Raw genomic sequence first — 13,385 nt, 5'->3', positions numbered from 1 at the left:
AATCATTTAAGCACAAATATCTCATCAAAAATTTCAATTTTAAGACATAAATGTGGGCATAAATATGCACTCATCACACGTCCTATAATGCCCTCCTTGGACGTCCTTGCCTAAATGCTTTTGGGGCGATCGTCTCTACCCCACATTTGGCAATGAAATTTCCTACAGATAGAAGAACTATATGCACCGTTCGGACAGATCAGAAAACCGCCCGTCAATGCTACGTAGTCGGTCTAAAGGTCACGCCTTACAAAAGTGAAAACCGTACTAAAGCCATTCTGATCGACCTTGATCCCAGGACCAATACGGGCGAGCGGATTCAACCTCAAGGCGAGATAAAGCCTTTCATAGTGGGCAAGAACGAACAACAGACTACATCCATCGGGGATAACCTTCAGCCATTTGAAGAAAACGCATTGAAAGAGTTATTAAAAGGCAACAACGACCTGTTCGCTTGGAGCGCATCGAATATGCCCGGAATCCATCCCAGCGTCATTGCGCATAAACTGTCGATATTCCGAGAGGCCCGACCGGTGTCTCAAAAGAAACGACGGTTTGGTGATGAAAAACGGGCGACCATTCGAGGTGAAGTAGATAAGCTCCTCAAAGCGGGATTTATACGAGAATTGACCTACCCTACCTGGCTATCTAATGTAGTCATGGTAAAAAAGGCAAATGGACAATGGAGAATGTGTGTGGACTTCACTGATCTCAATAAAGCATGCCCTAAAGATTCTTATCCTCTCCCCAATATTGATCGGTTGGTAGACGGAGCTTCCGGACACACTGTTCTAAGTTTTTTAGATGCATACTCGGGGTATAATCAGATCCCGATGTACGCCCCGGATCGAGAAAAGATGGCCTTTATTACAGAGCAGGTCAATTACTGCTATGAGGTCATGTCGTTCGGTTTCAAGAATGCGGGCGCTACTTATCAACGCCTAATGGATAAAGTCTTCCATAACCAGATAGGTCGTTGCATGGAAGTATATGTTGACAATATGGTAATCCGAAGTCACACGCATCAATAACACCTCAAAGCTTTAGAAGAAGTCTTTCAACAACTCAGGCACTACAACATGCGTCTAAACCCCAGCAAATGCACTTTCGGGGTGTCTGCTGGAAAGTTCTTGGGTTTCATGTTGACCTATCGAGGAATAGAAGCAAATCCAGACAAATGTCGGGCGATATTGGAGATGAAAAGTCCCACTAAGTTGAAGGATGTCCAATGCTTAGTCGGACGTCTCACAGCCCTCTCGCGATTCATACCGATGCTTTCTGATCATATCAAACCTATCCTAAAGAGCATGAAAAAGGATGTACCTCGGCATTGGGATAACGATTGCGAAGAAGCCTTCTCTAAGGTAAAAAGCATTCTGATCAGTCCACCTATCATGGCTCGCCCAACTGAGGGGTTCGAGTTACAACTCTACTTGGCTGCATCCAACCACTCAGTAAGTGCAGCTCTCATCCAAGAAAGTCCAGACTTTAAGCTGATATACTTTATCAGCCGAACCTTGCAAGGAGCAGAGGAAAGATATTCTCAGGAGGAAAAGGTGGCGCTAGCCTTGCTGACAGCAGCATGACGTCTTCGACCGTATTTTCAGAGTCATCAAATAATCATCCGGACAAGCCATTTGATCGCTAAGATTCTCAGAAAACCTGACTTGGTGGGAAGGATTATAGCCTAGGCGATCGAGCTATCTGAATTCGGTCTACGATATGAACCGCAAGGTTCCGTTAAAGGCCAGCACCTGGCTGATTTTGCAGCTGAAGTCTACCGTCCGGGGGAACCAAACATTTGGCATCTAAATGTAGATGGATCTTCAGATAGAAGAGGAGGAGGAGCTGGCATTGTACTCGAAGGACCGGACGACCTACTGGTCGAACAGGCGGTCAGCTTTAACTTCCAACTTAGCAATAACCAGGCAGAATATGAAGCTCTCATTAGTGGATTATTACTGGCCAAAGAGTTGGAAGTCAATCATCTGGAATGCAGAATGAGTTCTCAACTAGTTGTTGGACAGCTCAATAGAACTTTCCAGGTCAAGGACGATCATCTGCTACGCTATTATCACAAGGTTAGTGATTCAATCAAATCATTTACCAATTTTTCTGTTACCCACATACCCAGGGCACAAAATTCCCGGGCGGATCTGTTATTGAAGTTGACCCACTCCCGCGAGAAGTCGCAACTCTCTTCGGTAATCAAAACCACACTGCATAAGTCGTTGTTGGAAACATATACCACTAACGTGGTTGCACCACGAACTGATTGGTGGCAAGACATAATTCAACTGATGGTTCAACAAGAGCAGGGCGGACGGGTCAGTATCACTTATTCTAAACGAATCGTCCGTTACATGTTCGTGGGTGATGATTTGTACCGGCGAGGTTATACTACCTTGTTGCTGAAATGTCTGTCCGACGAAGAAGCCAAGTATGTCATGCAAGAATTACATCATGGCGTTTGTGGTTCACACTCAGGAAAAAGGATGCTGAGGGCCAAGATTCTACGACCCGGCTTTTACTGGCCCTCTATGGAGCAAGATTGTGCGACATTCATACAGAAGTGTATCTCCTACCAGTCTCACGGACATAACTTACGAATTCCTCCTTCTGAACTACGTGAAATCATCTCCCTGTGGCCCTTCGCGCAGTGGGGAATGGATATAGCCGGCCCGCTACCGGTCGGCAAAGCACAATGCAAATACCTTTTGGTAGCGATCGATTACTTCACCAAATGGATTGAAGCAGAGGCCCTCACAATTATAAGTGCTCAAAAGGTACAAAGTTTTATCTGGCGCCTGGTTTGCAGGTTTGGATTACCACACAAAATTGTAACCGATAACGGTCGACAATTTGTTGAAAGAAAGCTAGAGGATTTCCTCAAAGGCCTAGGCATTAAACATGTCACAAGCTCAATTGAACACCCGCAAACAAACGGGCAGGCGTAGGCAGCCAACAAAGCCATTATTTCCGAGTTAAAGAAGAGACTTGGGCGTGCTAAAGGGTTATGGGTCGAAGAGTTGCCTGAAGTGCTTTGGGCATACAGATGCACACCGCACGGTTTAACGGGCGAAACTCCCTTCAACCTCACTTATGGCACAGATGCCATGCTTCCGGTCGAGGTTGGCGAACCGACTATACGACGAGAGATGCAAGACATGAACCTCAATGAAAACCAGCTGAGGGTTAACCTAGACACTCTACCCGAACGACGTGAAGTGGCCATGATACGAAAGAGATACTCGTGCGGCGATACAACACGAAGTCAAGCCACGTAACTTTACCGCAGGAGACCTTGTTTGGCGAAAGAGAGGCGAAGCTCGCAAAGAAAAAGCGTACGGCAAGCTATCAGACATCTGGGAAGGACCATCGTAGAAGATTTGGAGAACGGTGCATACCGGTTAGAGCATTTGGACGGAAAAGTCATTCCTAACACATGGAACGCCACACATTTAAAGTTCTACTATAGTTAGAATTTCAGATTTACTGCATTGTTAGAATTTCAGATTTACTGCATTCTTCATTTGTTTCAAAACATTTGTTAACTTTGTTTCAATGAAACCACTCAGTTTATGATCCATTCGGCTGTTTATTCTTATCCAAAGAATTTCACATTAAATATCTGCGCGGACCAAACGTCCAAATTTCCAACGGCAGCACCTACCTTCCAGACTAAATGTCTGAATGGACTAAACGTCCAAACTTCCAAAGGCAGCACTTGCCTTCCGGACTAAACGTCCGAACGGACTAAACGTCTGAAGACCCAAGGGCAGCACCTGCCTTCCAGACTAAATGTCTGAATGGACTAAACGTCCAAATTCCCGAAGGCAGCACTTGCCTTCCGGAATAAATGTCCGAACGGACTACACGTCTAAACACCCCAGGGCAGCACTTGCCTCCCGGACTAAATGTCTAAATCCAAACTTTCAAAGGCAGCGTTTGCCTTATACATTAACATATATTTGCAGGTCCTTTTTGATCATAGCAATTCAAACATCAATACTAAGAACGGACGCCCAAATAACGCAAAGAATTACGAAACGCCGAAACCGAGCGCTTTTGCACATACAAGTAAGTTTATCCCAACCTACTTACTTATGTATCTACTATATTGCCTTATCTTAAGGTAGGTTTTCACTACGCAAATTCTAAGTTAAGAGAACCCCTCGCTACGTCTGAAAAGGCAAACTGGCAAAGGGTAAAACACCCCTCATGAAAGAAGGTTTGACGTATGAATTCAGGCTTAAAAGTCTACACAATACTAATCAATTCCAGTGAACGGCACAATAATCACTAGTAATTCTCGAAACAGTGTAGACATAAAAACCATGGCCGAAAGCCTTAAGTCATACAAATCGGTCAAAAAGCAGAAAATAAATTATGTTGAAATCCTCAGAAGTTCAAAGACAAATTGACAGAGATAAATGTCATAAGCTTTTCCAACAGAAACGTGTTCAGGGGCAGCCTTTTCAGTGATGGGCACTTCAGTAACATCCTTAGGATCGTCCACCGGGGCTACAGATTGCTCATTTTCAGGGGAGTTTGCCTCGTCGTCTTCATCTGAATAGGTACCGGCAGGAACTTCTTTAGAGGAAACAAGATTTCCCTCAAGGATATCTTGGTCCACGTTGAACGGCAGTCCTTCCAAGGGGCGTTCCAGAAAATAGGCAGCCTGTCGTATAGCCTTCTTGAAACCACGAGTGTGTTCCAAGATAATCGCTTCAGCCATTTGCCTTTCTTTGGCCTTGGAAGCCATTAGGGAGCTCCTCAACGCGTTCCTTTCCACAATCAGCTCCTCATTTTCCTTTCGGGCAGCCACCAGATCAAGGGCCTGCTGATCATTTTCCTTCTTGAGCGCTTGAAAAGATTTCTTCACCTCTTTGAAGATAATGCGACCCTCATTGATGGTTTGCTGCGCCTCTGCATATTTGGGTCCACATTCAGAATGGATGAGAGTGAGATCCATTAATTGCTTCTGCAAGCTTTCAAGGTCAGCCTTCTCCTTGTCGGCCGTGTGAACTAACTGCTAGGCTGATGCGGTTGCACGAGCGCAAAGCTCTAAACACTGATGAGTTAGTTGTTGATGGGAGGTAGCTTCCAGTACCTTCTTCTCGGCAGGGTCAAATTTGAAATCTATTTTATAACCATATACCGTTCGGTAGATCGCAGTCGGCCTCAGGGTGCAATGATTCTTCAATCACCTGTCCTTTCCCTGCAACTTTGGCTTTCTTACCGACCAGTGCAACCTTCACTAGGGGGACTACTTTCCTTTTCCTCTTCAACGCCAATTCTTGACTGGGGTCGTTCTCGTCAAGATTGATCACAGTAGGAATGTTTGGGGGGATGGTTTTGGCACCTCCAAATGAACCTTCTTCTTGGACAAGGTCTTTAGAGCAGTTAAACCAATCTATCGTAACCTTCTTCTTACCCATGATAACTGAAAAAGAGAAATCTTCAATAGGCAAACTCAATGAAAGCACAGTTTCAGTAAAAAGAACATACCAGAGACTTTTGAATCTAGGTTGTTGTACGCAAGACAACCGATTATCTACCTCGAAGAATAGGGGCGAAGGGGCAATCCCTCCAGCACACCGATGGCTTTCAGCTCATTCCATCATTGAATTTTTATCCTAAGAAGTTATAGTTCGAGGATCTTGGGTCCAATACAAGGGAAATCTTTCGCTACCGTCTTGATTGAAAAAGAACGGGCGGCCTAACTTAGTTATTAACACCCTAAAGAAAGGCTTCTTAAAGCCTTTATATGAGTCGACATATAATTTAAATAAGGTATTCTTGGGATCAGAGATAAGGGAAACCCAACCCTTTTTAGAGATCGGGCGGGTTCTAAAGAAATACAGAAACATTGGGGCGGTCGGTTTTATGCCTATCCATTGGCAAACCATGAAGAACGCCTGGATATAGCCCCAACTGTTCGGATGAAGTTGCGTAGGGGCAACGTTCAACCTTTTCAGCACGTCAATGTGAAAATTAGAGAAGGGCAATCTAAGAAACATATCTACAAACAGGTAGGAGTATATATAGAAAGAGTCCTCCTCCAAGTCGTTTTTCCGGTGAAAAACTCTCTCCTCCTACCGGCACGGTGCCAGCCTCAGGGAACTGCCATATCCATGGCTCCTAAGTATACAGTTATTTTCTACCCATTGTGCTAACAGGGCCTTATTGATGGAAAAACTGGAATAATCGTTTACATCCCGTGATGCCCAGTCATAGTTAATGACAAAAGGGGCAGGAGGGGCGCAATCGTCGACTACGACGCCGCCGTACACAAAGGCTCTACTACCATTGAGAATGGAGGATATACCTACCTCGATGACGACGGGAGCCCTTTCCGGTGCACTGGCTGGATCCCCTTGCCCCCTTTCTTCTACAGTTGAAAACGGACAATCTAAACTTGCGGAGGAAGACATAGTTACCTGAACTGATGAAGCAGATCTGAGAAATTCGAAGGGAAATTTTGAGAGTTTCGGAAGAAGCAAAGCAAGGGAAAAGACGAAATGACCTTCTGAATTTCGAAATACAGGGAAAACTGAAATGACGGTTGCAAACCCTGCATTGGTGACTCTGAACCAGACGAAAACCGTCAGGAAAATCCTCAATCGTAAGATCGAAATGATCTAACGGCCATGCGATCTTGACTCTTCCACTACTCGCGAAAGCGGGAAAAGTTAATGATGACTTGGAGTTTAAGCGACGCGCCTTAAAACGCTGCGTTGCGGTAACCACTCGGCACACCCTCGAACACCTGAACGATTGGTTTACTAAGCTTACTCATCACTTGAACCGATCGGCCTACAGAGAATACTCGTAGCCGGAAATGATCGGTGTAACGAGATTACTCGTTGCCTAAAACGGTCGGCCTATAGAGAATACTCGTAGCCGGAAATGATCGGGTAACGAGATTACTCGTTGCCTAAAACAGTCGGCCTACAGAGACTGCTCGTAATCGGAAATGTCCGGTTTTCAGAAATTACTTGTAGTCTCAAATGATTGACCCCTCGCACTTTAAGTCCTGCATTCAATCGTTGATAAAGCTTAACGCTTCGTTTGGACTTCGGGGGGATGATGTACGATATGATATTTGGGTCGAATGGTTACGAATAGTAGCCGAACGGTCCTAAACGATTAATGGGCCTCAATCATACTAATGATGCGTCATTATGGTTTTTTATTATTATTGGGCCTATGGACCAACAATTTATTGAAAGTATATCTTAAAAAATATTATAAGTATCAGATAAGATCAGATAAGATCTGAACAACCGGATATTCAGGTATAGCTGTTTATATTATATTCTGTTTATATTTGATAATAACCTATATATACAGGGCTGGAGTCACAAGCCAGGTACGTTCTCTTATGCTATCTTATTCTACAATACACTTGCTACGTTTCACCCAATTTACTGGGAATTAGCAGGAGAGATTACTCTCTGATCTCATACTGAGAATTGATAGCCTTGCACTCAAGGCTCTTCACTACAAAACCCTAACTTGGGCGTAAGAGTGCCATTGCAGGTACCTCCTCCCTCCAGCCCAAGCTTAGAGATTCCCGGACGGTTGAAGATTTGAGAAGAACAAAACGATCGGGAGACAGGAGAAAGCACACCAATCGGCTAGATCAAGCGTCGCAAAGCAGGAGTGCCACGTCACCAAGGTCAGTCCTTTCAGCCCTCAAAAATATCTACCGAAACAATTTACAAGAAGAAAAAATAAAAAGAAGAATGATAAAATGTTATTGGTTTATGTAGAGCTTGCAATATTCATGAGAGAGTTGAGGGAAGAAAATTTTTCAAGTAAAACCTTGTCAAAATTTGTACTAAAATTTTATATATTTTGTAGGATTATTATAACACTTTTCATAGTATTGGAGAATTTTGCACATGTTGTTATTAGATGGTGAGAGTTTGTAAAATTTTTCTTCTCGTGAGTCTTGCTTCAATAGTTTGAAAGAGTGAATTAGAAGAATACTTGGACAGGTTAGTAGTCTTCTTATTTATATTTCCTTTTGTTTGTTTATAACTAACCAGTTTAGAACTTTTTCTACCACAAAAGTGAAAAATATGTTTGATTCTAGATTTCTTGGCAAAACAATTTGGGACAAGCTAGAAATTTCCAGATTCTAGATTTCTTGGTTGCACAATCTAAAAAGTTTTTCAACAAATTTTTCGTTAAGGTAAATTTTCCTTTCCATAAACATTTCAACTTCAGAATCATTCTTAAATTAACTAATATATATAAACTAATTTTATTTTTATTTTTTTAGAATACATTATAGAATAAAGACAAGATAGATCCTATGAGTAGCAAGCAAACGCTTGTTTCCAGCCTTCAAAACGGGGATATACAATATCAGTTTACCCTATGATTAGTTTTCTTGATCCTCAACATCAATTTTGTAGTTACCTGAAATGGTTTTGAGATATTTCCCACTTTTCTAGTGAGTAGATTTAAAAAAGAAAACATTTATTTCTATAATTCAAAACAGTTTTACTGTTTTATAAAGACAAAATGAACTATACTGAAGTCACTTTCAAAACACGTTTCTAAACAAAAATTATTTCTATGAGATCCATTATTTGTAAAGTTACTAAGCAAAGATGCATTTTGTCAACAAAATGTATGGGGAAATGCCAAAAGTTTTAATCAGCATGAGAAATATCTTTTGAATGAAGCCAAAAATAGAATGTTACGAAGCCCAAACGCAAAGGCATTGCCTTCTTTGATCCTGAAACAGAAGATCATCATAAAAGATTGTTTTCTACTAGTTTTGTTGAATGAAAGTGACTTTTAAAGTGGTTATAAGTAACTTGTAAGCATGAAAAAGACAGATAAAGCAGTCTCCTTGATTTCAATTTCAGATTTTTCACGCAAACTCCTTCTATAGGTTACCCTTTTAGAAGGCTATATAATTGAAACATCATTTTCAAATCTTTGCTATATATATGTTCAGCCTGGATTTGATGAGAGGTTTGATAGATCAATCCAACTATATTTGCTTTGACTTTTAATTTCAAAATTACAATTTTTTTTATTATTATTATCATTTGGGTTGCTTTACCACACAATTTAAGATTTTAATTTTTGATAGAATTAAATACATTTTTCTCTTTTTTAACTTTTAATAAAATTTGAAATTGGTTTATTATTTTTAATTCTTTTAATCAAAGTTTTTTATTTTTATTTGATGTTTCAATTGCTTCTCATAATAGTATTAGAATTTTTTATAAGGTTTAATACATGTATGCTTTAACAATAACTAAAAATATATATTTAAAAAATCAAATAAATTTCATAATATTTTAGTAAAAAAACTAAATTCACATAATTTTAAAATTTTGAGAAATTAGTATCAAAATCATGTTTAACCTTTCTTAATGTTCAATTCGTTTGAACGTGTACAATGGAAAATATTTTTGCAATAAAATGCATGTGAAGAAATTGAACTTTCTTATTACTTCATAAAAATTTATTAATATAATAATAGGTAATGACAAATAAAATAAATATATGTGGATATTTAATATAAAATTTGTAAAAAGTATTCGATATATATCTTTAATTAATGCTCATAAATATTAGTTATGAGGTAAAATATCATGAATGATATCTATAATTATTTAATAATTGTTAATATATTTTATTGAAATTAAATGTAAATCCCAATAAATATAGGTTGAAAACTATAATTTGTTCTAGGAGTTAACATGAATAATAATAAAGAACAGTAGGAGATAAACACTTAGATGGATGAGGAATAAGAAATAATACTTAGAATTAAAAATTGTACCGCAGTTAAAAGTTTGATATAATAACAGTCTAAGACTGAACGGTCATGGTAATAGTTTCAAGACCGAACGGTAGTACAAAAGTGGTAAATTAACCAAACGGTTATCTACACTAAGTGAAAAGAAAACTCTAATCTAAGGACCGGACGGTCCTGCACAGCTCTCCGGCATAGCGTCTATAGGTTGTTCGGCCTGCAGGGCATCCTCCAACGTATCTTCGCAATCACCCTATGCTCACACCCAAAAGGATGATCATTGCAGTGAAGAGAACAACCGAACGGTTAAGACCGAATGACACATAGACAAGAAAAGAAAATAAGGGTAAGCTTATGTAAATTTAATTAATCATTTTCATATACTTTTTAAAACATTTCAATAATCCACATTCATTACGATTTCAAACATTGCTATCATAATCTAAGTGTATCAATCAAAAAACCAACGGTAATATCAACACAACCAATCTTTCTAGACTCTGTCTGGACGGTATGAACTATGTAGCTTGTCGCTCTCTGCACCCGAGTGGACCTGGCTGGGATACACTCAACAGACCGCCACTCGAGGTTAGTCCAGTGGAACCACCTCGGTATAGAAATATCAGGCTAAAGGACCTCCTACCATTCCCACACATGAGTTACCCTTCTCTACCTGAGAAAGCGTAATCATGAAATATCAAGATAGAGCAGAACATGAGTCTGACCACTCATACTTTACCAAATCAATTTCAAATCATGAGATATTCCTCCCTGGAATACTCTTAAATTCGTAATTCATTCTCGTTTTATACCATCAAAAATTCTCATTCATAATTTACTTCTTTTTCTTATAAACAATATGGATACAAAATGAACGAACGGTCAGAGACAGGTAAAGAGACCGAATAAAACAAGGGGTTCTAATAGGTGACCATACGGTCTGGCAGAGAAGGAAACCAAACGCTTTTGAAAATAAGACATAAAAATTTATACATGAAGAAGAACGAACGATCAACAACATAAGTAACTCTTGGAAGGGACCAAATACAAAATTTGTAACTTTAGCCGAATGCTTTTATGACCAACAGAAGTTCTCTTCAATAAAGCGAGTGTCAGTACAAGACCGAACACTCTTTAAGAAATCAAGTTTCAGTGTAAGACCGAACACTTTTTCAAATAAATAACATTATAAACCGAACGATTTAAAAATTCAAGTACTGGTATAAGACCGAGCACTAACATGATTGAAGGCTAGTTTATGACCGAGCACTTCTCAAGACCGAGCACTCTTCAAGACCGAGAGCTATCAAAATCGAGCACTAAAAAATGAATATAGTATGAGTAAGACCGAACGTTATTCCAAAGAGAGAAAAATAATACTAGACCGAGTACTCAGTTTATGACCGAGTACGTCAAGAACCAACGCTCAGTATCAGACCGAATGCTCTTAAATGTGTAAATTATTTATGACTGACTAACTAAGTAAGATATTTAAGTTTCAATACAATAGTACAAGACTGATCGATCTTCAACTGATTCCTACAAAGGAATACAATCTTGACCGATCATTTTAGGGAAACCGAACGATCTTAATGACCCTTCGATTACAGATTTAGATTTTCACTAAGTTATATAACCTTATGGAATATTTCATACCAAAAAATCAAACATGCAATTCTCAACAGCAAGATCATACATTCAACAAACATATACTCATAAAATCATGCATACAAAAATAATCATAATTAAAATTATAAGCATCCCTTATCTCTAACTCCAGCTAATTCTTCTAAGTCTTTGAGCAACTACTTCTAAGGCTTCAAGATTTCAAAATGCTCTAAACAAGATTCTAATTGGTGCAAATGGAAGGTCTCGTCGTCGGGAAGATTTAATCTAAAAGGAGTGAGGTGGTCGGAGGAGAGGAAGAGGTCAGAAATTTAGAGAGAAGATGGTGGATTCTAGAAAGAAGGAGGAGAAATGGTGTTTTTGAAGGTTGAAAACGAAGTGGGTTTGCATGCAGAAGTGGCACCAGTTTTCAAAATCTGACTTTAAATATGCCTCCAAAATGGACGCTTGGTCCACTCCCTGCTTGCCACATGTCTTCCACTTTCTATAAGCTCTCATTCTCTCTGTTGCCACACGTTCACCGAGGACAAAGAAATTAATGTTGCTGCTCTCTTGTCTCCCACTAGCACTGGAAAACTCCATAGACATGCCACTTGTCCTCCACTAAAGAGGAGAAATAAATGGGGTGTGACAAAATCAATTACTTAAACTAAGTTTATTGATAAGAGAAACATGAATTATTAGAGGATTGTTCAAAATTTGATTTTATATATTTATATTTTTTATTCAAACATATAAAATTGAAATTCTTTTTAAAAAGAGTAATTTTTAAAATTTATATTTGTAATTCATTTAAATTTATTGTATTAATATTTTATTATTAAATTTATTTTAATTATTTTTTGAAAATAATTTTTATATAAATTTATGTTTTAAAAAATATTTGAAATTAAAAAAATCAATAAATATATAAAATGGTTCATGGATATTTTTTTCATATATTCATAAATAGGACCACAAGAAATAAAATAGATGTTTTTTTAGATTGGACTGATAGTGAGTTGGCATTACTCTTTTCACCACCATAAATCATTATTATCCCTGAATTTATTTAGGCTTAATACCTCTTTTGGTCCCTTCTTAGGGGAGGAATGTTCAAGTTCGTCCTACCTTTTTTTTAAAATTCAATTTGGTCCCAACTTATAAAAAAAGTGTACAATTAAATCCTTTTTTGTCACGACGTTAAATATTTAACGATTCAACTGCCAGCGTGGAATCATATGTGCAAAGTCACTGTTTTAAGTTCATAACGTGGCTGCCTAACTAAGGGTAAATAAGTGATTTTCAATAAAGTTCACTTGGGGTTAAAAAAATTTGAGTTAGGGTTTGAGTTGCAGAAATCGCGATTTGGGGCTAACCAATTTGGAGGAACTATCTTCCAATTTGGGTGATCTTGAAAGTGAAATCTGCAGCAAATTCGATTCCGCAAATCAGGATAGGGTTTACATTTATTAATTTTACGAAATTGAGGTATTGAATATGTTTTGATTGTGGTCGTGTTTCAGGGGGGCTGTTGTAGCTTTTCTGTTCAGGTCATTCGTTTCATCTGGACTTTAACGGGTAGTGAGACTATAGGGTGGAGTTGTTTGTTTTTGTTTACCACTGCATATGTTTTCTTCGATCATGGTGGTTTGTTTCTCATCTCTTCAACCTCTGAATATTACTGTGTTGGACTTGGATGACTTAGATTTCCCTCTCCCATTCGAATGATGGGTTGAACCAGTTCTTGGTAGGGATGGGCAAATCGAACTGAACTGTACTGCACTGCTAAAAACTGAACTGTAAAACAGTTCAGACAAACTGAACTGAACTGTAAAACAGTTCAGACAAACTGAACTGAACTGTAAAACAGTTCAGACAAACTGAACTGTAAAACAGTTCAGACAAACTGAACTGTAAAACAGTTCAGACAAACTGAACTGTAAAACAGTTCAGACAAACTGAACTAAACTATTTTTTGTTTTATCAA

General features: G+C 38.9%; 2 protein-coding genes across 2 annotated transcripts in view; both read left to right on the top strand.

Annotated features, from left to right (window-relative positions):
- LOC106754195 overlaps window positions 1-1,031 on the top strand; it is a 3,614-nt gene extending 2,583 nt beyond the window's left edge. Inside the window, exon 4 of the mRNA XM_014636194.1 lies at window positions 169-1,031. Coding sequence (XP_014491680.1) covers window positions 169-1,031 — 863 coding nt within the window. The remainder of the gene's footprint in view (window positions 1-168) is intronic.
- Window positions 1,032-1,079: 48 nt separating this feature from the next.
- On the top strand, window positions 1,080-3,287 carry LOC106754193. Its single transcript, XM_014636193.1, has 3 exons — window positions 1,080-1,556; window positions 1,692-2,786; window positions 2,958-3,287. The coding sequence occupies exons 1-3, from the start codon at window positions 1,080-1,082 to the stop codon at window positions 3,285-3,287; spliced, it is 1,902 nt and encodes a 633-aa protein (XP_014491679.1).
- The last annotated feature ends 10,098 nt before the right edge of the window (window positions 3,288-13,385 follow it).

This window comes from Vigna radiata, unplaced genomic scaffold (assembly GCF_000741045.1).
Source record: "Vigna radiata var. radiata cultivar VC1973A unplaced genomic scaffold, Vradiata_ver6 scaffold_86, whole genome shotgun sequence".
Classification (NCBI taxonomy): Eukaryota; Viridiplantae; Streptophyta; class Magnoliopsida; order Fabales; family Fabaceae; genus Vigna; species Vigna radiata.
This window is presented reverse-complemented; position numbering and strand designations above follow the sequence as displayed.